Source organism: Plecotus auritus (genome assembly GCF_963455305.1).
Source record: "Plecotus auritus genome assembly, chromosome: 10".
Taxonomy (NCBI): domain Eukaryota; kingdom Metazoa; phylum Chordata; class Mammalia; order Chiroptera; family Vespertilionidae; genus Plecotus; species Plecotus auritus.
In genome coordinates this window covers 11,830,068-11,854,683 of record NC_137785.1, presented here as the reverse complement: position 1 = coordinate 11,854,683, position 24,616 = coordinate 11,830,068, and the positions used below count along the sequence as shown (strand labels likewise).

The following is a 24,616-nucleotide window of genomic DNA, read 5'->3' as shown; positions in this document are numbered from 1 at the left end:
AGCTATTAACTAACAGTTCAAAAAGTTTTAATCCGGATTTGGACAAGTGCTGGGAAAACCCATAGAGACCACTCCCTTGCAGGCCGCCGGGGAGGACCAGACCGCGCCCCGGGTGCCTAGGGTGGCTCCAGGTCTCCGGTGGGGGCCGCCAGGCCACGCCCTCGTGTTCCTATTGGCTGCCGCCCTGGGCTCAGAAGCTGGACTGCAGCAGAGTGACGCGCAGAGGCCACGCCCCCTCGTCCTGGGTCAGGGCGGGAGGGGCCGCCCCCAAATCCCACGTGGGCGCCCAGGAGGCGGGGCCGGCGCCACGCCCGCTGCCCCGGCGGGAGAACCGGGGGGAGCGGGAATTGGCCGCCGGAGGAGACCGTGGGGGCGAGGTCAACGGGGGCTTGGGGTTTGACGGAGGCGGCGGCACCGGCGGAAGAGGTTCTCCTCCGGAGTCCAAATTTCCGCCTGGAGAGGACGAGGGAGGGATGAGAATGGCAAAAAGTGGGGCCCGAGACTCCGGACCCCCAGCTTTTCTTGTCTCAGACCCAGGAGTCCTGGGCCCCAACCCCCTGCTGCCTGGGATCTGGAACTCCCAAACCCTGTCCAGCTCTTTCCTCATCAGGACCAAGGATTTATTTCCAGGGGCCCTCGGACCCCGCCCCTCCAGGAGCTAGGATTCCAGGCCTCAGGCTGCCTCTTCCCTAAAACCCGGAGCCCGAGGTCCCCAGCCCCGCCCCACCTGTCATCATGCGGTGCCACTGCGAGGCCTCAGTGGCCAGAGCTTGAGAGAGGCTGAGGACTCGCTCCCGATGACCTTCGGACATCGGAATGTAAGGGGTGGTGTTCCTCGAACTAGAAAAACAGATTGGGGGGAGACGTGCAGTTAGCCAGCACAGTGATTGCCCCCACGTGTCCTTCTGGGAGTTGTAGTCCTTAGCACGTGTCTTCAAGGACTTTAAAGCTGGCCAGGCCGGCATAAAAAGCTCCTGTGCACTATGGAATTTCCCCTCCAGTCACCGGTAAATGTCACCCCATTTCCAGATGGTGGCGGGGGGGGGGGGGGGGGGGATATCCACCCAGGGTTGCAGTTTTAGGGACTGCTGTTCTCTCTGGGGATCTAGGGCTTTCTGATGCCCCAGGAACTCTAGAAGGTTCTTCAATCATCCTGGTCGGGTGGTTCAGTTGGTTGGAGCGTCATCCCGTATACCGACAGGTGGTGGGTTCGATTCTAGGTCAGGGTACATACCCAGGTTGCAGACTCGATCCCCAGTCAGGGCGTATACAGCAACCAATAGATGTTTCTCTCTCCCTCTCTCCCTCATTAATTTAAAAATTAAAAAAAAAAAAATAGCCCTGGCTGGTTTGGCTCAGTGGATAGAGCTTCAGCCTGTGGACTGAGGGCTCCCGGGTTTGATTCTGGTCAAGGGCATGTACCTTGGTTGCCGGCACATCCCCAGTGGGGGATGTGCAGGGAGCAGCTGATTGATGTTTCTAGCTCTCTATCCCTCTCCCTTCCTCTCTGTGGGAAATCAATAAAATATATATTTTTAAAAATAGTAATAAAAGGCCCTAACCGGTTTGGCTCAGTGGATAGAGCGTCGGCCTGCGGACTGAAGAGTCCCAGGTTCGATTCCGGTCAAGGGCATGTACCTGGGTTGCGGGCACATCCCCAGTGGGGGGCGTGCAGGAGGCAGCTGATCGATGTCTCTCTCTCATCGATGTTTCTAACTCTCTATCCCTCTCTCTTCCTCTCTGTAAAAAATCAATAAAATATATTTTTAAAAAAATAGTAATAAAAGGCTGCAATCTGCACTTCAGAACTCAGGAGACATACATAACAATGCTACTTGCCACCCCTTGGGAAATTGATTTGCCTGCTCCTCGTGGGCACCCCAGTTCCTTACCTGCTCCAGGACCCGGAGCTTCTGAGCCATTTCTGGGCTCCTGCGTGTCCCAGGCCGGGCTGCAAAGGAAACGGGGCATAGTCCTCCTCACTTGGGAGCCCCCCTTCTCATTGTGAGGGTGAAATGAAGGAGGCTCAGAGAGGGGATGAAATGGTCTCAAGACACTGGCAATGATGAACTTTATACGTAGAGAACCTGCTTTGCCGTCGACTTCAAGACACAGAGGCCCCCACCTCGCTTACCGGTGACAAAGCCAGAACAGACCCTCCAGATTCCCTCTTCACCTCATACCTGACTGGCTGAACTGTCCGTCCCCCAAAACTGGCTAGACAGAGACACACGTTTGGGTTCGTCGGACTGAGACGCCCCCTGATGGAAAAAAACAATCCTACCCATAAAATCACCCCACCTACGACTTGTCTAATTCCTCCTCGAAAAGTAAGATGAAACCACCCTGGCGAGCCACTCTGATCAGGTCTGGAGCTCCTCACTGCAATAGAATGAATAAAATCGACTTTCTTTCTCCCTCCCTTCCTTCCTTCCTTCCTTTTTCTTCCTTTTTCTTTCTTTCTTTCTTTCTTTCTTTCTTTCTTTCTTTCTTTCTTTCTTTCTTTCTTCCTTCCTTCCTTCCTTCCTTCCTTTCTTTCTTTCTTTCTTTCTTTCTTTCTTTCTTTCTTTCTTTCTTTCTTTCTTCCTTGTGAGCTGGGGGTGTTGTATCTGCCCCGCCTCCATCCCCCACCGAGATGGGGCAGGGTCGCTGCCTTGGGCACAGGTACAAGCTGGGTTGAATTGGGAAACCTGGTTCTGGGTAGGAAGGTAGGAAGCATCCCCATTTTCCAGAGAGGGAAAGTGAGGCTCACACTAGGAGCAGAGGACCCCCGCCACCCCACTGCCCTCCCTGCTCCCCTCACCCTTTGTTCCACGTCGGGCTGGCATCGGGCTGGGGACAGCGTCCTCCCCAGAGTGAGGAGCCGCGGAGAAGCGGGGCGAGGGAGAGGCCGTCCGCACTCCTGGTTTCTACGGATCCTTTCCAGCTGCTCCTGAGCACTCATCCGGGGCCGGGCCTGGGGGGCCTGGAGGACGAGAAACACCTCAGGACCCCAACCTTGGCTTCCGTTTAGTCTCTTCCCGTTTAGTCTCTTCCTTCTTAGCCTCCAGCTTGGCCCTTTCCAGTAAGTTCACCACCAGATCTCAGAGGGCTCTTTCCACACCCGGAGCTGAGGCTGTCCCTCCACTGCCCAGGCCCCCCCACCCCAGGATCCCCAAGCACAGCACTCTCGGGGCCAAGGCCTTTGAGGCCGTGAGGCCTGGTCCCCACCCACCTCTCTGCCTCAGCACACACACACACACACACACACACACACACACACTCACTCACTCAAACAAAAACCTCTGAATCGGCTTTGAAAGCAACAGGAGGCATGGGACTGGTTAACTAAATTGTCAGGAGGATCCGCTCGGGTGGGCCTTAGAGAGGGCTGATGGGCTGTCTTGCCCTCAGGACCAGAGGGAAGACGCACACAGAGAATGCCATGTGCCAACCGGAGTTCGGTGGCCACAAGCCGAGGAACCAGCTCGGAGCTGATCCTTCCCCAGCGCCCTCAGAGGCATTGCGGCCCTGCGGACACCTTGATGGTGAACCTCAGCCTTAAGGACGTAAAATGCAAGAGGACAGCGATAAAGCCCCAAAGAAATTGTTCAGCGAAAGGAAACCGGAGCTTGAAGGCTGGGGCGGTTCTCCGCCTAGTCACATTGCGAAAAGGAGAAAGCATGTTCTGGACAGAACGCCCAGGGTGTGGCCGGACAGCCGTTCGCTGAGCGATTAGGCGTGTGGCGAGCGGGGCCAGTACATGATCACAGAGGAAACGGTGCCAACTCGAACGGAAGGGGACGGAGATGGGAGTCAGAGAAGAAGGGCTGGGATGCCGCAGGCAGGAAAACGGCCAATAGGGCGAACCGGCTGAGAGCATATGATCCCGCAGGAAAGGGGGCAGTTTGGACACAGACACGCACCCAGGGAGAGAGCCACGTGACCTCGCAATTATGCGGCCACAAGCCAAGGAGGGGACCCGGAGCAATCCTTCCCCAGAGCCGCCCGCAGGAGCATGGCCCTGAGGGCATGTTTAAGGGGAAAAACACACAAAACAAAACAAAAAACAAAGGGAAGAGAACGCCTCAATGCAGCTGCAACGAGAAAATTCTAAAAACTAGAAACAGCTTGGATCCATCTGTTGCTCATGGTGGGGCCAGTCACTGTTTTACTCCAATCTGGCCAGTCCTGAGTCGCACGCCCACCTGCTGCACACAGTCCCCGCCCCCCCCTCCCCTGCCTCCCCACCCCTCCACCCCACCCCCCACCCGCATATGGCCCTGTGTCATCTATTTCTTCACAGCGGGCCAGACCACCAGACCCGGAGCCTGCCAGGGCCAAATCCAAACTTTTACACATTCACCTGTTTCAAATATAGCAGTCCAAACAGGCAGATATTTTTAGCCAGTTAAAGCCTGCCTGATGTGAATACTCCACGAAGCTGTACCCAGCATCTGCGAGCCAGAGGTAAGGTGAACCTGCAGCTATAAAAGACTCCAAGCGGCCCTGGCCAGTGTGGCTCAGTTGGTTGGGCGCCATCCCGTACACCAAAAGGTTGCCAGTTCTATTCCTGGTCAGGGCACCTGCCCGGATTTCCTTGGGGCCTTGAGGCCTGGTAGGGGGTGTGCAGAAGGCAGCCGATGGATGTTGTACTCTCACATCGATATTTCTCTCTCTCTCTCTCTCTCTCTCTCTCTCTCTCTCTCTCTCTCCCTTCCTCGCTCTCTAATATATATATTTTCATTTTTAATTGAATTATATTATATTTTATTTTTTAATATGTTATTTGTTTTTAGATAGAGAGAAAGGGAGAGAGAGATAGAAACATCAATGATGAGAATCATTGATTGGCTGCCTTCTGGACGCATCCCAGTGGGGATCGAGCCTACAACCTGGGCATGTGCCATGCCTGGGATTTGAACTGTGACCTCCTGGTTCATGGGTTGATGCTCAACCACTGAGCCATGCTAGTTGGGCTATATATACACTGAGTGGCCAGATTATTATGATCTCTGAACGCATAATAATCTGGCCACTCAGTGTATATCCTATATAATAAAAGGCTAATATGCAAATTGTCCCCTTGACCAGGAGTTTGACCAGCAGGCAGGCTGGCCAACCGCCCATGTCCCCTCCCCCTGGCCAGGCTGGCCGGACCCCACCCATGCACGAATAGTGTATATATACACTAGAGGCCCAGTACACAAAATTCGTGCATGGGGGGCTGTCCCTCAGCCCAGCCTGCACCCTCTCCAATCTGGGACCCCTCGAGGGATGTCCGATAGGATTGGGCCTAAACGGGCAGTCGGACAGCCCTCTCACAATCCAGGACTGCTGGATCCCAACTGCTCACCTGCCTGCCTTCCTGATTGCCCCTAACTGCTTCTACCTGCCAGCCTGATCACCCCCTAACCACTCCCCTGCCAGCCTGATTGATGCCTAACTGCTCCCCTGCCAGCCTGTTTGCCCCTAACTGCCCTCCCCTGCAGGCCTGGTCACCCCTAACTGCCCTCCCCTGCAGGCCTGGTCCCCCCCAAATTGCTCTCCCCTGCAGGCCTGGGTCCCCCCCAACTGCCCTTTCCTGCAGGCCCGGTCACCCCCAACTTCCTTCCTCTGCCAGCCTGGTCACCCCTAACTGCCCTCTCCTGCAGGCCTGGTCCCTCCCAACTGTCCTCCTCTGCTGGCCATCTTGTGGTGGCCATCCTGTGTCCACATGGGGGCAGCCATCTTGTATGTTGGAGTGATAGCCTATCTAATAAAAGAGTAATATGCAAATCCACCATACCTCCGCCTCACCCACAAGCCACACCCACCAGCCAATCGGGAGTGAGTATGCAAATTAACCCAACCAAGATGGCTGCAGCCACGGAGAGAGCAGGCAGCTTGGGTTTCCCTGGCAATGGAGGAAGCCAAGCTTTCTGCCTGCCCTGGCCTGCCTTGGCCTCTGCTTAAGGCTACAAAGTTTCAATTATAGAAGATAAGTAAATCCCAGATACCATGGCCTCCGCTTGGGTCACCGGGGGGCATGGCCAGCCTGCAAACCACCACAGGCCCCTTGTCCAGGCCACCCCACACCCCAAGGGAACCCCCACCCTGATCTGTGACACCCTTCAGGGCAAACCAGCTGGCCCCCACCCATGCACCAGGCCTCTATCCTATCTAATCCTCTTATCTAATAAAAGAATAATATGCAAATTGACCATCACTCCAACACACAAGATGGCTGCCCCCGTGTGGTCAAAGATGACTGACCCCATGTGGACACAAGATGGCCGCCACAAGATGGCCAGCAGGGGAGGGCAGTTGGGAGGGACCAGGTCTGCAAGGGAGGGCAGTTGGGAGGGACCAAGCCTGCAAGGGAGGGCAGTTGGGGGTGATCAAGCCTGCAGGGGAGGGCAGTTAGGGGTGACCAGGCCAGCAGAGGAGGGAAGTTGGGGGCGACCGGGCCTGCAGGAAAGGGCAGTTGGGGGGGACCCAGGCCTGCAGGGGAGAGCAGTTGGGGGGGGACCAGGCCTGCAGGGGAGGGCAGTTAGGGGCAAACAGGCTGGCAGGGGAGTGGTTAGGGGGTGATCAGGCTGGCAGGCAGAAGTGGTTAGGGGCAATCAGGATGGCAAGCAGGCAAGCAGTTGGGAGCCAGCAGTCCTGGATTGTGAGAGGGCTGCTCGACTGCCCATTTAGGCCCGATCCAGGTAGGATCCAGGGGGTGTGGGACAGCTGGCTGGGCTGAGGGACACCCCCCCCCCCGCCATGAACAAATTTTGTGCACCGGGCCTCTAGTATACACACACACACACACTGAGTGGTCAGATTATTATGCGTTCAGAGATCATAATAATCTGGCCACTCAGTGTATATTAGAAGAAAGAGAGAGAGAAGAACGGAAGGGAGGGAGGGAGGGAGGGAGGGAAGGAGAGGGAGGGAGAGAGAGAGAGAGAGAGAGAGAAAGCATACCCTATGTGGCTGCCGCCTAAGGAGTCTCCCAGAGACGCCTGCTGTGCACTGAGTGCTGTCACCCTGCCCCTGAATCCCCTTCTCAGACCTCCCCGACCCTCCCCTTGGGCACTGACTCCCACGCAATAACCTCGGGGCCTCGGGTCCTGGCTTCTCCCACAGGCAAACCTGTCCCAACGTGGTAAATAAAGCTCGTGGGTTCTACTGCCACCTCGTGGCCATCTCTTTCTCCTTGCTCAGCTCTGAAATGCCTATCCAGCCTGGGCAGGCGCGGAACTGCGCGGCTGGGAGAGGAAGAAGCAATTCCTGAAGCCGCCCCAACGATGCATGTCCATTATACACACCACGCCCTTCCTAGGAAAGACGATTGATTGTTTTGTATCCATGACAATAAGGAAGCACCAGAGGTGCTCTCAAATCTGCTTGATCATCAGGTCATCACCCCAACCACGTCTCTAAAAGCCAGCCAGCTAGTTTCTGAAAATCAGCCAATCAGCAACGGACTCAAAGCCTCCCCAGCTTAATGGTGACCAATCCCTAAATTCTCCAGGTCTACCTTGCTTAAGCAAAATAATGCATTCAGCATTGTTTCTGCATCACCATCACCTCCATGCTTTTCCCTCTGTTGGACTTTCCTACATGGCCAAGTCTTTCTCATTGACCCGTACTCAGTTTACCTATCCTTTGAAAGGCTTCCTAGCCCTAGCTGGTTTGGCTCAGTGGATAGAGCGTCGGCCTGTGGACTGAAGGGTCCTAAGTTCAATTCAGGTCAAGGGCACATGCCCAGGTTGCGGGCTTGGTCCCCAGTAGGGGGCTCTCTCATCATCGATGTTTCTATCTCTCTCTCCCTCTCCCTTCCTCTCTGAAATCAATAAAAAAAAATTTTTTTTAAAAAAAGGCTCCCTGCCAAAACCGGTTTGGCTCAGTGGATGGAGCGTCGGCCTGTGGACTCAAGGGTCCCGGGTTCGATTCCGGTCAAGGGCATGTACCTTGGTTGCGGGCACATCCCCAGTGGGGGGCGTGCAGGAGGCAGCTGATCGATGTTTCTCTCTCATCGATGTTTCTGGCTCTCTATCCCTCTCCCTTCCTCTCTTCCTCTCTGTAAAAAAATCAATAAAATATATTTTAAAAATAAATAAATAAATAAATAAATAAATAAATAAATAAATAAATAAAAAATAAAAAAAGGCTCCCTGCTCTAACCGGTTTGGCTCAGTGGATAGAGCATCGGCCTGAGGACTCAAGGGTCCCAGGTTCGATTCCGGTCAAGGGCATGTACCTTGGTTGCGGGCACATCCCCAGTAGGCGGCGTTCAGGAGGCAGCCAATCAATGATTCTTATTAACTAGAGGCCCCGTGCACGAAAATTGATGAAGGGGGGTTGCAGGGGGGGTGTCCCTCAGCCCAGCCTGCACCCTCTGGCAGCCCGGGAGCCCTCGGGGGATGTCCGACTAACAGCTTAGGCCCTCTCCCCGAGGGGAGTAAGCCTAAGCCATTAGTCGGACATCCTTAGCACTGCGGGGGAGGTGGGAGAGGCTCCTGCCACCGCCACTGTGCTGGCTAGCCATGAGCTGGATTCCGGCTGAGCGGAGCTCCCCCTGTGGAAGCGCACTGACCACCAGGGGGCAGCTCCTGCATTGAGCATCTGCCCCCTGGTGGTCAGTGCGTGTCATAGGGACCAAATGTCCCCGCCCCCCTTAGGGTCAACTTGCATATTACCCTTTTATTATACAGGATGTTTCTCACTCTCTCCCACTCCCTTCCTTTCGCTGAAATCAATAAAAATATTGTTTAAGCCCTAACCGGTTTGGCTCAGTGGATAGAGCATTGGCCTGCGGACTCAGGGGTCCCAGGTTCAATTCTGGTCAAGGGCATGTACCTTGGTTGTGGGCACCTACCTGGTGGGGAGTGTGCAGGAGGCAGCTGATTGATGTTTCTCTCTCATCGGTGTTTCTCTCTATCCCTCTCCCTTCCTCTCTGTAAAAAATCAATAATATATATATATATTTTTTAATATATTTTATTGATTTTTCACAGAAAGGAAGGGAGAGGGATAGAGAGTCAGAAACATCGATGAGAGAGGAACATCGATCAGCTGCCTCCTGCACACCTCCTACTGGGGATGTGCAGGCCGACACTCTATCCATTGAGCCAAACTGGCTAGGGCTAAAATATATATATTTTTAAAAATACATCTTTTAAAAAGAAATAAAAAGTGCCTAATATTTCTAATCTATTTTATTCTACTCTGACTTATTCATTTAGTAGATTATTGCTATTTTTAAAAACTTGACATTTAAATGAGATGTTATTTATACCTTTTATCCCATTTAATATGAATATTTATACATTTTATTGAAGAAATGTTAATATGTTTGGTTAAGGATGCTGCGCCAGACATCACTGGAGATTTTATATAATACACAGTATATATACCATATTACTGGTCTAGAATCTGCAAAATTTTGCACTTTTCCGCAATGATTTTTATTTTTATTTTTTTAAAATATATTTTATTGCTTTTTCACAGAGAGGAAGGGAGAGGGATAGAGAGTTAGAAACATCGATGAGAGAGAAACATCAATCAGCTGCTTCCTGCACACCTCCCACTGGGGATGTGCCCGCAACCAAGGTACATGCCCTTGACCGGAATCGAACCTGGGACCCTTCAGTCCACAGGCCGACGCTCTATCCACTGAGCCAAACCAGCTAGGGCTCCCCAATGATTTTTAGAGAGAGGAGAGAGAGAGGGGAGGGGGAGAGAGAGAGAGACATCAATTGGTTGCCTCTCAAACATGCCCAGACCAGACTGGGGATTGAACCTGCAACCCAGGTATGTGCCCTTGACCGGGAATCAAACCCGAAACCCTTCGGTGTGTGGGCGAGCACTCTAACCATCGAGCCACACCAGCCAGGGCTACAGTAAATTGGTTGTTTATGATCTGCCTCTGACATCCACTAGAACACCAGATTTATAAGGGAAATTTTTTTTTTCTCTCATTTTGTTCACATCTGCGATTTCAGTGCCTAAACACCTCTGTGCATTAGCACTTTCTTTGATGATGTGATGGAAGTGTTTTATCTGCTCCTGAGCAATGGCAATGTGCTGAGAGTGAGTGAATTTTTAACTTTATTTCATTTAAATTTATTTTTTTAAAATATATTTTATTGATTTTTTTACAGAGAGGAAGGGAGAGGGACAGAGAGTTAGAAACATCGATGAGAGAGAAACATCGATCATCTGCCTCCTGCACACCTCCTACTGGGGATGTGCCTGCAACCAAGGTACATGCCCTTGACCGGAATCGAACCTGGGACCTTTCAGTCCGCAAGCCGACGCTCTATCCACTGAGCCAAACCGGTTAGGGCTATTTCATTTAAATTTAAACAGCCACATGTGGCTATTGGCTACCTTATAGGACAGTGAAGAGGATATTGAATCAATATTTGTTGAGTCAATGAATAGATGAATGAATGAATGAATGAATGAATGAATGAGTGAATGAAGTACTTACTATACCCAGGCACTATTTCCAACCCTTTCTGGGCATTCATCTAGTCTGAATCCTCACATCAGCTCTAGGTGGTAGGCACTCATTTTGCAGATGAGAAAATGGAGGCAGAGAGAGGTTTAGTAACTGGCCCCAAGTCACACAGCTTAGAGGTGGCAGGGACAGAATTTAACCCCAATGTTCTTAAAGCACATTCTCTCTGGTCTGGGCTGTCGCCTTAGAGCCCCCTCTCCCAGCCTTTCCCCCAAGAGTGGGTGATCTGTGCTGATCAGATGGAAGGGTTACAGGATGGGCCTGAGGGGGCCGCCTACCTTGGTGCCTGGCTGCGGGGAGGGAGGGCAGCGACCCTCGGGGCTAGAAGCCTGGGAGATCCTTGGAGACCCAACACCTGGAAGGGCAGAATGGGACGTGGTGAGGACAGGGAGTGCCAGGCATGTCCCGCCCCGCCCAGGATGCTCACCTGAGCAAGGGCTGGCAGGGCCTCTGTCCCCCCCGGGGGGCCGCCCCCAGTCGGCCTCTGGGGACCGGGGTGAGCTCAGTTCCAAGGATTCGGGCAGACTCTGGATGGGTTGGGGAAGAGGAATCATGATTATCATCATTGTTATTATTACCACTTATTAAGCACCTAGCAACTGCGACACAGCACCATAGGATTAAGGTGGAAAACCAGCAGCCAGATGACCAACCTCAGCTCTGCCGTTCATTAGCTGTGTGATTCTGGGCAAGTTACTTGACCCCTCTGGGCCACATTTCAACTTCTTATATGAGGATTGAAACCTCATATAAGGCCCTTAGAACAGTGCCTGACACAGGGCAGGGCATTATAAGTGGTTTTTTTTTTAAAAAACATATTTTATTGATATTTTACAGAGAGGAAGAGAGAGGGATAGAGAGCTAGAAACATCGATGAGAGAGAAACATCGATCAGCTGCCTCCTGCACACCCCCCACTGGGGATGTGCCCGCAACTCAGGTACATGCCCTTGACCGGAATCGAACCCGGGACCCCTCAGTCCGCAGGCTGACGCTCTATCCACTGAGCCAAACCGGTTTTGGCATAAGTGGGGGGTTTTATGGTGATTATGCATCTGGCATGGTGCTAAGTACTTTTCCTGTTTTATTAGATTCCCTCAATAAATCTATGAGACACCTATTCTTAGTCTACTGAAGCTCAGGGAATGCGGTCAATGACTGATGTCACCAAGAAAGCAGAGCTGGGATCTGAACCTAGGGCTTCTCCATATATGCTCTGAAGGTCACGGCAAGCAGCGGCTCTAACCCAGATATGACAATAGTGGCGCCTGCTCCCTGAGGGCCGACTCTGTGTCAGGCACTTCCCAGACATCCTTTCTCCTTCTTACAGAGCTCTGCAGGGTGGGGTTATGGTCAGAAGTGTCTGGTAAATGTTTAAGCAATGCCTCTCTGGGAGAAAACAGCCCCGGTTTGTATGTTTGCCAGTTACCGTGGTGTAAATATTCCCACTATGGTCCACTTCAACGGGACATCATTGAATGTGGAGTTGGGAAGTGATACCGGCAGTTGGCCCTTAGGAGGTGGGGATGAGCTGGGTCCAGCACACCGCTGGCTTACGCGCATGTAACAAGGAAACTAAGGCTTCCACGGCTTAGGATACTAGTCTGAGGTTGGTTAGTCGGTCAAGGGAGAGGGAAAGAGGTGAGTGGGTGATGAGTTTGGCCAGGGGCAGATGGGACAGGAAGCTGGGAATGGGAAGAGAGGTGTGTAAACCTCACCTCTCTCTCTGAAGACTCCTCGCCTTGGAGTGCAGGAGATGGGGAATCAGGCTCAGTGCTTTGGGGTGGTTTCTGGGGGCCCCCCAGACCTGCCAGGGTGTCTTCCATCATCCACAGCTGCTGCTGAGCAGACGTTCTGTCCTAGCGGGGAGGAAAGGAATGTGGTTCTCAAAGGTGGGAAAACGCAAGAGGGTTAAAGCTGATAGGCCACAGGCAGGATCTGAAACCAGCTGGGCTGTATTTATGGAGTCATAAATGGACTATGGCCCTAGCTGGTTTGGCTCAGTGGATAGAGCGTTGGCCTGCGGACTGAAGGGTCCTGGGTTCAATTCCGGTCAAGGGCACGTGCCTAGGTTGGGGGCAATAGTCCCAGTAGAGGGCGTGCAGGAGGCAGCCAATCAATGATTCTCTCTCATCATTGATGTTTCTCTCTCTCTCCCTCTCCCTTCCACTTTGAAATCAATAACAAGTATATATATATATATATATATGTATATGGACTATGTGCGAATATCGAGGCTGTATTTGTGGCTATCCATTTCCATATGAATATCCCGTCACCTCACCACCATTTATCACAAACACTGTCTTCTTTACACTGCTCTGCAGTTACCTCTGTCATAAATAGGGGGCCACATACATGTACGTGAGTCTGCTTCTGAATGCCCTATTCAGGTTCTTTGGTTCGTTTGTCTAACCTTGTGTCAACAGTACCTGTGTTATTAACAGTAGCTTTCCAGTCAGACGTGACGTCCCGTTGTGTTAGTCCTCAGCTTTGTTCTGGGAGGTTGCCTAGGCTACCCTCGGCCTTTTGTACTTCCAAGTGCAACTCAGGGTCAGTTTGTCAATCTCCATACAAAAACCTTCTGGATTTGCATTGGGGTTGCTGATCCCCATTGGGGAAACTCACGTGGGGAGACTACATCTTTGCATTAGTGTACCATTCCTATCCATGAGCTTGGTATGTCTCCCCATTTATATAGGTCTTTACCTTCTCTCAATGATGTCCTGTGGCTTTTAGAGTAGGTGTCTTGCAAATCTTTCCTGTGATTTCTTCCTAGATATTTAATTTGCTTATGTTAATCATAAAACCTGCTGTTTAGCCCTAGCAGGTTTGGCTCAGTGGATAGAGCGTAGGCCTGTGGACTGAAGGATCCCAGGTTCGATTCTTTTTTTTTTTTTTAAGTTTTCAATATGCAAGTTCCATGCCCTAGAGTCTTGCTTGTTTTTGTTTGTTTTTTTAACATATTTTACTGATTTTTTACAGAGAGGAAGGGAGAGGGACAGTTAGAAACACCGATCAGCTGCCTCCTGCACACCCCCTACTGGGGATGTGCCCACAACCAAGGTACATGCCCTTGACCAGAATCGAACCTGGGACCCTTCAGTTCGCAGACGGACACTCTACCCACTGAACCAAACCGGTTAGGGCCCAGGTTCCATTCTAGTCAAGGGCACATGCCCAGGTTGCGACCTGGATCCCCAGTAGGGGGCGTGCAGGAGGCAGCCGATCAATGATTTTCTCTCATTGGTGTTTCTATCTCCCTCTCCCTTCCTCTCTGAAATCAATAAAAATATATTTACAAAAAACAAATGGCTGTTTATTTACTTTCTAATTGTTTGGCACTAGCAAACATGAGGACAATTGATATTAACCTTGCATTCAGTGACCTTGCTAAATATGCTTATTCTAATAGTGTCTCTGGAAATTATTTTTGTGGGGTTTTTTTGTTGTTGTTTTTTTAAATGTGTGCATTTATTTATTTATTTATTTATCCTCACCTGAGGATATTTTTCCATTGATTTTTAGAGACAGCGGAAGAGAGAGGGAAAGACAGAAATATCAATGTGAGAGAAAGACATCCATTGGTTGCCTCCTGAATGCACCCTGACCAGGGCACAGCCAGGGAGAAACCTGCAACTGAGGCATGTGCCCTTGACCAGAATCGAACCTGGGACTCTTCAGTCTGCAGGCCGGTGCTTTATCCACTGAGCCAACTGGCTAGAGCTGGACGTGATTTGGATATTCTACATATATGTACAATCATGTCATCTGTAAATAAAAATAGCTTTACTTCTTCCTCTCTTGTCCTGATCCCCAACTGTTTACTTCTTGTACTTGTACTGTCTAAAACTTCTGGTACGCCCTAGCCAGTTTGGCTCAGTGGATAGAGCGTCAGCCTGTGGACTGAAAGGTCCCAGGTTCGATTCCGGTCAAGGGCACATGCCGGGGTTGTGGGCTCGATCCCCAGTAGGGGGCGTGCAGGAGGCAGCCCATCAATGATTCTCTCTCATCATTGATGTTTCTATCACTCTCTCCCTCTTCCTTCCTCTCTGAAATCAATAAAAATATATTTAAAAATAAATAAATAAAACCTCTGGTACAATGTTCACTACAACAAATATCAGGAGGAAAGTTTTCCATATTTCGCTGACCACTGCAATGTTTGCTGTAGGTTTGTGATAAATACCTTTCATCAGATTAAGGAACTTCCCTTCTATTTCTGCTTTGCTGAGAGCTTTTTTATCATGAATGGGTATTGAATCTTGTCATTCTTCCTCTGCATTCATTGAGACAACCATGTGCTTTTTCTCTATTATCTTGTCAAATGTGGTGAAATACATGGGCTGATTTTCAAGTGTTAAAACTAACCTTGCATTCCCATTGCAAACCCAATTTGGTTGTGATGTGTTTCTTATTCTCTTCCTATATTCCTGGTGGTAAGTACTATTTAACACCACTAGGGGGGGTTAGTGTTAAATGGTGGATTTTAGGAAGAAGTTGGGAGGGTTTAGTATGAAGAAGTCAGGGTTTAAATCTGTAAGTACACATTTAATACTAAAGTCAATGATTTTAACTAAAGATATATTATTTTGGCCCCAGCCTGCATGGCTCAGTGGTTGACCATCGACTTATGAATCAGGAGGTCACGGTTTGATTCCAGGTCTGGGCATATGCCCGCCATATCAATCCCCTGTGTGGGGCATGCAGGGGGCAGCTGATCAATGATTCTCTCTCGTCATTGATGTTTCTATCTCTCTTTCCCTCTCCCTTCCTCTCTGAAATCAATAAAAAATAAATAAAATAAAATAAAAAAAGATACATGATTTTGGCCCTGGCCAATGTGGCTCAGTTGGTTGGAGCATTGTCCCATGCACTGAAGGGTCACAAGTTCAATTCCCAGTCAAGGCACATGCCTGGGTGACCAATCCAATCCCCTGGCAACCAAATTATTTTTCTCTTTCAAATTGATCTCTCTCTCTCTCTCTCCCCCACTCCCTACCCCTCTCTTTAAAATCAATAAAAACGTATCCTCAGTTGAATATTTAAAAAGATAGATGATTTTTAAAAAAATATATTTTATTTACAGAGAGGAAGGGAGAGGGATAGAGAGTTAGAAACATCGATGAGAGAGAAACATCGATCAGCTGCTTCCTGCACACCTTCTACTGGGGATGTGCCTGCAACCAAGGTACATGCCCTCGACCGGAATCGAAGCTGGGACCCTTCAGACTGTAGGCCGACGCTCTATCCACTGAGCCAAACCGGTTAGGGCGATGATTTTGAAACTTGGTTGCTAGGCCTAGAATGAAGAGGTGGATCTGAGGCTAAGTAACAGGGCTTATCCTTCAGAAGTGGGCCTCGAACTAAGGGATTGGATTTAGGACTGGAAATGCAGAAGATACATTTAACAGCAAAAGTCAGGATGAACTTGCAGGGTGGGGACAGGCTGACGAGTGGAGTTTTGACGCAGAGAGTAGGGCTTTAAAATTTAAAACCAGAGGGAAAGTGGTTCTGAACCCGGAGGCAGGTCTTTTTTTTCTTTAATATATTTTATGGATTTTTTTACAGAGAGGAAGGGAGAAGGATAGAGAGTTAGAAACATTGGTGAGAGAGAAACATCGATCAGCTGCCTCCTGCACACTCCCCACTGGGAATGTGCCTGCAAGCAAGGTACATGCCCTTGACCAGAATGGAACCTGGGACCCTTCAGTCTGCAGGCCGACGCTCTATCCACTGAGCCAAACCGGTTAGGGCCTGAAGGTAGGTCTTAAAGTGAAGAGCTTGGTGTTAACTATTATAAGGGATTTAAAAGGAAAGAAAATAGCCCTGGCTGGTGTGGCTCAGTTGGTTGGAGCATCATCCTCTACACCTAACGGTAGTGGATTCAATTTCCGGTCAGGGCACATACCTAGGTTGGGGGTTCGATCCCTGGTTGGGGCACATAAGAGAAGTAACTGATCAATGTTTCTCTCTCACATTGATGTTTCTCTCTCTCTCTCTGCCTTCCTTTCTCTAAAATCAATAGATATATCCTTGGGTGAGGAATGAAAAAAAGAAGAAAAGAAAAAGGAAGGAAATAAGGGAAGGGGAGGAGCTTGTGAGAAGTACTTCAAATCTGGGGGAGGGGCTTAAATGCCCAAAGGGTTTCCAGGTGGACCTGGAGTGGAGGGTGGGGCTTGGGGTTTGGGACAGGGATGTACCTGGGGGGACCCAAGGTGCAGCAGGTACTCCAGGGTCTCTCTCAAGGTGCCCAGCTCCTGCTCCAGGCCGCTGTACGTGTCCCAAACCCGCTCTCGCTCCTCGGGTCCCAGAAAGGGGAGACACAGGGTTAGCATGCCTGCCCACTAGATCTTTCCTACTCCCAGTTTTCCCAGATGAGGAGGAAGAAGGCAAGCCTGGTCCCTGGTGTCCTGACGGAGTATGTGGACTACAATTCCCAAAGGCCTTTTTGCTCCAACTACCGGGAACCCCAGAGTCTGTAAGGAACCTGCCATTCCAAAAAGCTGCTAGTGCAGAGAAATAACATCTTTCTCTGAACCCTCACCTCTGTGCCGCCCTGGGGCACATCTGGTGAATTCTTGGGCTAGTCAAGACCACACCCCTCTGCACTCCTGGACAGCAGAAACCTCCTTACCAATGCCAATAGTAATAATTATAGCAGCTAGTATTTATTAGGCACTTAAGGTGGGTTAGGCACTGTTCTTGGCACTCATTTAATTCTGTGCTGTAGGTACTATTAATGTTTCCATTTTACAGGTACTAATATTCATAGCTAACACAAATACTGCTTATCAGATGCCAGGTACCTACGTGTTAACTATTCATTCATTCATTTGCTAGTACAAATATTTATGAAATCTTCACAATGACCTAAATACTATATTTTTCATCTTGAGTTTACAGAAGATGCATCTTATGGGATCTAAGGCCCAGAGGGGTTAAGTAACTTTTCTAAGCTCACACAGCTACCGTGAGTGGGAGCTGAGATTCAAAGCCAGGAATCCATATCAAACCCCCCTCTTAAACCACTAAATTAAGTTCTGCAGCTTCCTGGCTGCTCACCCTCTAGCACAGACAAGAGCCCAGGATTAAAATTTGGGGAGAGGGCAATTCTCAAGGACTACCTTCCCATGAGCTCTTGAGGTTAAGTCCCCTTCAGGAACAACCTGTTGAGTCCTGGGGCCCCCCAGGAGGGTATGTCCCTTCCCAGATGCTCACCTGAGTCAAGTGACAAAGAGTGGCCCTCACACTGACCAGTCTGTCCTGCAGGAGGCGCTGGCGCCCCCAGGCCCTCGGGGGAGCCGCAGCCTCCCTGGCTGCTTGGCCCAGCTGCTGCCTGGTCAACTCCAGGGCTGCTTCCAGCTGCTCCTGCACCGAGAGGGGAAGAGATGACCTTCGCTGGGCCAGCGTGGCTCAGTGGTTGAGCATCTGCCCATGAGCCAGGAGGTCACAGTTCAATTCCTGGTCAGGGCACATGCCCAGGTTGTGTGCTCCATCCCCAGTAGGGGGCGTGCAGGAGGCAGCTGATCAGTGATTCTCTCTCATCATTGACATTTCTATCTCTCCCTCTCCTTCCTTCTCTCTAAATTCAATAAAAATGTATTTTTAAAAAAATATTAACCTTCTGAAGTCACACCCAGCCCCAGGGAGAGAGAAAAAGTGTCCTCCCTCATCCTGGTCACCCCCATGCTGAGGATCATGGAGGGCTAAGGGCGGGGGGAGGGGCTGGTGTCTCTTCCCCTCCCAGAGCCCCACCTTCTCCTCCTGTCTCTGGTCTATTTCCTCCTGCAGCCTCTTCAGGAGCCGGTCCTGCCCACACAACTTGGTCAACAGAGTCTGGAAAAGGAGAACGGGACCAGATCTGGCTCTTACCCCTAACCCGCCCCCCCCTCCCCCAACACACACACCCCTAGAATATTCTCTCCCCAGCTCTGGAACTCAGCAGGGGTTGGATCCGGGAGAACTTACATCTGTCTCCAAGCTTTGGTGGAAGGATGAGTCCAGGGGAGGGCCCGGCTGAGGAAAAGGAGAAAAGCCGGGGTCACCTGGGCAGTCGGGGCCTTACTGTAGCTCACGCTCCGTTTGTACTGACAGACACCCCCCTCCTTAATGTGCTCTGTTAACAAATAGCTATAACAAATATTGTAATTAACGGGGAAATTCAGACATTTCCTTTACTGCTGAGAATAAACCAGGGATGCCCACTAACACAGGATTGGAGATCCTAACCAACGCTGTAAGACAAAGAAAACAGCCCAGCCGGGTGGCTCAGTGGTTGAGCATCATCCTGTGCATCAAAGGGTTGTCAGTTTGCCCAACTGGGTGGCTCAGTGGTTGAGCGTCACCCTATGAACCAGCAGGTCATGATTCAATTCCCGGTCAGGGCACATGCCCAGGTTGCAGGCTTGATCCCCAGTGTGGGGCCTGCAGGAGGCAGCCGATCAATGATTTTCTCTTATCTTTGATGTTTCTATCTCTCTCTCCCTCTCCCTTCCTCTCTGAAATCAATATATATATGTATACATATACATATATCCTTCTTATATAATAAAAGCCTAATATGCTAAGTGTCTGACCAGTCGCTATGACGTGCACTGACCACCAGGGGCCGATGCTCCCACCAGTAGGTTAGCTTGCTGCTGGGGTCCAGCTGATAGGGACTGGGCGAGTCGGGGGCAGACACGCCCTGAAGCCCTCCCACGTGCCCCGGTGGGGTCCCTCAGCCTGGCCTGCGGGGGATCAGTGGAAACCGGCTCTCCTACATCCCCCGAGGGGTGCTGGATTGCAAGAGGGCGCAGGCCAGTAGTGCACCTGGCCTCTCGTATACATAACTAGGTTGCCAGTTTGATTCTTGGTCAGGGCACATGCCCAGGTTGCTGGCTCATCCCTGGTGAGGGGCGTGCAGCAGGCAGCCAATCAATGAATCTCTCTCGCCCTAACCGGTTTGGCTCAGTGGATAGAGCGTCGGCCTGCGGACTGAAGGGTCCCAGGTTCCACTCCGGTCAAGGGCATGTACCTTGGTTGCGGGCACATCTCCAGTAGGAGGTGTGCAGGAGGCAGCTGATCGATGTTTCTCTCCCATCAATGTTTCTGACTCTCTATCCCTCTCCCTTGCTCTCTGTAGAAAATCAATAAAATATATTTTTTTTAAAAATGAATCTCTCTCATCATGGATTTTTTTTCTCTTTCTCTCCCTTCCTCTCTCTCTAAAAATCAATTTTAAAATCTTTAAAAAAAGAAAAGAATAGGAAGGGGAGAATAAAACCATAATTTACAGATGATATGCTCATCTACCCAGAAAAGCCAACCAACAGAATCAAAGATTAGAACAAAGAGAATTCAGCGAGGATGTCACATGCAAGGTGAAGCTACAAACACTAATAGCATATCCCTAGCCCGGGCCGGGTAGTTCAATTGGTAGAGTATCATCTCAAGGTTGGGGGTTTGATTCCCGTCAGGACACATACAAGAATCAACCAATGAATGGAATGAGTGAGTGGAACAACAAATTGATCTCGCTCTCTCAAAAAAACCAATCAACAAATTTTTTAAAAATAGCATATCTCTACACCATCAATAACTAGAAAACATAATTTAAAAGATGATGCCAGCCCTAACCGGTTTGGCTCAGTGGATAGAGCACTGGCCTGTGGACTGAAGGGTCCCAGGTTCGATTCCGGTCAAGGGCATGTACCTTGGTTGTGGGCACATCCCCAGTAGGAGGTGTGCAGGAGGCAGCAGATGGATGTTTCTCTCTCATTGATGTTTCTAACTCTCTATCCCTCTCCCTTCCTCTCTGTAAAAAATCAATTAAAAATATATTTTAAAAAAAGATGATGCCATTCAAATAGCTATAAAAACTGTCAGGTATTTAGGAGTTATCTTAACTAAGAACACATAAGATCTCTATGGAAAAACTTTAAAACTCAAGTAAAAGATCTAGAACAGTGATCTGCAAACTGCGGCTCGCGAGCCACATGCGGCTCTTTGGCCCCTTGAGTGTGGCTCTCCCACAAAACACCACATGCGGGCGCCCACGTACAGTGAGATTGAGACTTCGTGGCCCAGGTGCAGAAGTCGGTTTTCGGCTCTCAAAAGAAATTTCAATCGTTGTACTGTTGATATTTGGCTCTGTTGACTAATGAGTTTGCCAACCGCTGATCTAGAAGATGACATGACTGAATGGAGAGAGAGTCTTTCAGGGGTCCTCAAACTTTTTAAACAGGGGGCCAGTTCACTGTCCCTCAGACCGTTGGAGGGCCAGACTATAGTTTTAAAAAAAAACTATGAACAAATTCCTATGCGCACTGTGGGCCCGGGACGAGTCGGCTGCTAAGCAGGACAGGCAGCGGCACCCGGTGGCCGGATAAATGTCCGCATGTGGCCCGCGGGCCGTAGTTTGAGGACCCCTGGTACATGCTACCCAGTTTGCGGCAGCCTGAGGAAAGTAATTGAAGCCCCTGCCTAAGGACCTCGAAACATCCGACCTGGTCTAGGCACTAGTCCAGATGAGGGCAGCTTAGCCAGGAAAACAAGGGAGCGAGGGGGGGGGGGGGTGGTGGCCTCTGGCAGTTCCGAGGTGCCCCAGGATATTTACCAATAAAACGATGGAAGCCCGAGTCCCAGGAGATCTTGGGGGAAGCTGGATATAAGTGGAGGAGCCAGAGGGGGCCTGGGAGGAATATTGAAAAAGAGATGTTTAGAAATTGGTGTGTCTTAGCAACAAATATTGAAGTGGGTGTGCCCAGCCCTAGCTGGTTTGGCTCAGTGGATAGAGCATCAGCCTGCAGATTGAAAGGTCCCAGGTTCGATTCCGGTCAAGGGCACATGCCCAGGTTGCAGGCTCAATCCCCAGTAGGGGACGTGCAGGAGGCAGCCAATCAATGATTCTCTCTCATCATTGATGTTTCTATCTCTCTCTCCCTCTCCCTTCCTCTCTGAAATCAATAAAAATAAGTTGGTCCAACGGTTGTGGGTTATGGTTAAGTTGAAATCAATAAAAATATATATATATATTTTTAAAAGTGGGTGTGCCCAGAACTGAAGTGCCATAAGAGGCCCTTTGAGGTTCAAAACTGGGCCCCCAAACTGCCTCAACTACCTGCTCTCCTGCAGGCCGTGTGTACTGCAGGGACACGCAGGATGGTAATAAAGAGACAAGCCTGGCCAAACAGCCTCAGGGGCGGATGGGCGTTGCCATCTGCCCTCACCCTCACTCTTGTGGTTAGCTGCGGATATTCTGGGCTACAGTCCCATGATGCTCAGAGAAAATAGCAGGCGACCAACTTGGAAAAGACGAACTGGAGACACGAGGCAGTTGCAACCCACACCCCTTCTCATGTCCTTGTCTTGGCGGAGAGCACGCTGGACCACAATCCCCAAAATGCTGAAGGTGTCATGGCCCGAGACCAGCCTGGAACTACAGCCCCATCTCCTCTCTACTCACCGGTGTCCTGGCCTCCTGATTCCAGTGCTGGGGACTCCTGGGGGGCCTTCCTCCCCCAGCCTCGGAGGAGGGTCCTCGGCGGGGCGTGGGAGGCCGGGAAAGGGCCTGGCGCTGGGGGCCCCATTCCGAGGGAGGGCGCACGTCGATGCGACTCAGTGGGGTGTGGGGTCTGGCGGGGAGTGCGGTGTCACCTGAGGAGGGAGGGAGCCTGCGTGCAGGGGCAGACCGGGGCCGGGGGAGGCTCAGAGGGGAGGGCGGGCGAGAGAGGGGTGTGAACAGGCTGTGGGGAGGAGAGAATCGGGGAACTGGCTCAACTAGAGCCCCTCGCCCCACCACCCATCAAGTCAGCCTCAAAGACGTGTCTCCCTTTGCTGTGTCTCACTGTCCCTCTGAGAGCAGAACCCTCCTCTTGGCCCGATCCTGAATGATTTCTCCCTTTTTGGCATCTCCTCAAGGCTTTTCCCCTACAGGCTGTCACCCCACAAGAACCCCGGCAAGTCATAGTAAAAAAAAAAAAAAAAAAAAAAAACCGCTAAGCCACGCCCCCAACCAATCCCAGTCCCCGCCCTTCTCTTAGGCCACGCCCCCAACTCAGCTTTTCCCCTGAAGCTCAATAGAACTTTCTCCTCCCAGACTCGCCGGTCCCACTCACTCCGGGCTCCTCGTCCTCTGAATCCCGGGTCCAGATTGGAGGTCGGCTGTGGACGTGGGAGTGAGCGGCCCGGGGCGGCCACGCTCTCTGGAAAGCCGAGCCACTTGCGGCGATTCTACGCTGGGCCCCTCGTCCCCCTTGTTCACCTCCGGAGGACCACCGGGGCCGCCAGGGCCCTCCCCAGGCTGGGGACGTGCGGGGGACCTGGGTCGCCCACTAGCGAGTGAGCACAGAAAAAGACAACACTCCTTTGCACCTCATAACAGCCCTTATTCTCAATGCACAGACAAAGGCACAGGGACCTACACAGAAAAAAAAGGGGGAGGTAGGGCCCTATAAATCGTCTCCATTTGCAGATGGGGTAACTAAGGCCCAAGTGTGGAAGACTTGTAGAGGGCCACAAAGTCCATTCAAGCCACTGAGCCCAATGCCCCAGACTATGAATCTCCAGCCTGAAGACTCGGCCAGATCCGGAGAGAGACAGTCTGAAGCCTTAAAAAAACAAACAAAAAAACCCTGAGCCCTGACCGGTTTGGCTCAGTGGCTAGAGCGTCGGCCTGCGGACTGAAAGGTCCCAGGTTCCATTCTGGTCAAGGGCATGTACTTTGGTTGCGGGCACATCCCCAGTAGGAGGTGTGCAGGAGGCAGCTGATTGATGTTTCTCTCTCATCGATGTTTTTAACTCTCTATCCCTCTCCCTTCCTCTCTGTAAAAAATCAATAAAATATATTTTAAAAAATTTTTAAAAATCTGACATTAAGAGAAAGACAAGTATCACATGATCTCACTTATGTGGAATCTAATTGACAAAATAAACTGATGAAGGGATTGGATCCAGAGACATGGAGGCATGGAACAGAGTGCAGAATCTCAGAGGGAAGGCAGGGGAGGGAGGTTGGGTGGGAGGTGATCAACCAAAGACCTTGTAAGCATATATGCATGACCCATGGACACAGACAGTAGGGTGTTGAAGGGCAGAGGCTGGGTGGAGGCAGGGGAGGGGCAGACTGGAAGGGGTTAATGGGGGGAAAAAGGAGACATATGTAATACTTTCAACAATAAAGATTTAAAAATAAATAAATAATAAAAAATCTGACATTGTGGCCCGGCCAGGGTGGCTCAATGGTTGAGCATTGACCTATGACCGGGGAGGCTGAGGTTCGATTCTGGTCAAGGCACATGCCCGGTTGTGGGATCAATCCCCAGTAGATGGCGTGCAGGAGGCAGCTGATCAATGATTCTCTCTCATCATTGATGTTTCTTTCTATCCCTTTCCCTTCCTCTCTCTGAAATCAATATATTTTGATCAAATATTGAGTGTTATTTTAAAAAAAACCGACATGTGTAGGGGGCAACCTCTGGGTGTAGACTTCTGAGGGAGCCAATCAGAGAGTGTGGAATATTGATAAGGGGGCCTGGACAAAGTGGTGGGCGGAGCTTAGAGGAAAAGACTGCATTTCTTCCAATGCAGGGGCCTGAAGGGCGGAGTCTCTTTAGCTACAAGACAAGCGATTGAGTGTTGAGGGCCTCAAAGGGCGGAGTTGGGGATGAATAGGCAACCCAGGTTGGAGCAGCAGGGTCAGGTGCGTGGCCTGTAACTCACCAATCATCTCCCTCCGCGCGGGAGGCCCTGCCCAGCGCGCGCACCCATCCCCGCAGGTCCTCTAGCGTGTCAGCCGCCAGGATGTAGGTCCTCATGCCCGGATGCTCCGCCTGCGGGAAGAAAAAGCTGGAGACCTGGACGCCCGGGCCCTCCAATAAGGAGGATGGCATCCATCCCAGCCAAGATCTTTGATCTACAATAAAGGTTGCCCCAATGCCTCCCGCATCGCCTAGTCCGCATAGTGCATAGGTGGATGGAGGGACCCACGGTGAAGGTGAAGCGCCGCCCCCGGGGGGCTCCTGGCCCATCTGGCCGGACACTGTAGCTGGGGAGCAGAACGCTGCCCAGGACGCTCTCCTCGCGGCTGTCTGCAAAAAGAGGGTCTGAGGTCAGGGGTCACACAGAGATCGGAAGGCCCAGAGGCAAGGGAGCGTGG

The 24,616-nt window shown here is 51.0% G+C and overlaps 1 protein-coding gene across 1 annotated transcript in view; it reads right to left on the bottom strand.

Annotated features, from left to right (window-relative positions):
* Positions 1 to 11: 11 nt before the first annotated feature.
* Positions 12 to 24,616, bottom strand: part of PLEKHA4 (pleckstrin homology domain containing A4) — a 29,116-nt gene continuing 4,511 nt past the window's right edge. The window contains exons 5-20 of the mRNA XM_080645419.1: positions 24,448 to 24,548; positions 24,181 to 24,290; positions 22,578 to 22,793; positions 21,926 to 22,205; positions 21,077 to 21,151; positions 18,448 to 18,495; positions 18,235 to 18,315; positions 17,698 to 17,847; positions 16,680 to 16,778; positions 12,195 to 12,335; positions 10,905 to 11,004; positions 10,756 to 10,832; positions 2,804 to 2,965; positions 1,893 to 1,951; positions 728 to 840; positions 12 to 453 (exon numbers count right to left, since the gene is read on the bottom strand). Of these exons, the coding sequence (XP_080501545.1) occupies positions 191 to 453; positions 728 to 840; positions 1,893 to 1,951; positions 2,804 to 2,965; positions 10,756 to 10,832; positions 10,905 to 11,004; positions 12,195 to 12,335; positions 16,680 to 16,778; positions 17,698 to 17,847; positions 18,235 to 18,315; positions 18,448 to 18,495; positions 21,077 to 21,151; positions 21,926 to 22,205; positions 22,578 to 22,793; positions 24,181 to 24,290; positions 24,448 to 24,548 (2,075 nt within the window). The 3' untranslated portion in view covers positions 12 to 190. The remainder of the gene's footprint in view (positions 454 to 727; positions 841 to 1,892; positions 1,952 to 2,803; positions 2,966 to 10,755; positions 10,833 to 10,904; positions 11,005 to 12,194; positions 12,336 to 16,679; positions 16,779 to 17,697; positions 17,848 to 18,234; positions 18,316 to 18,447; positions 18,496 to 21,076; positions 21,152 to 21,925; positions 22,206 to 22,577; positions 22,794 to 24,180; positions 24,291 to 24,447; positions 24,549 to 24,616) is intronic.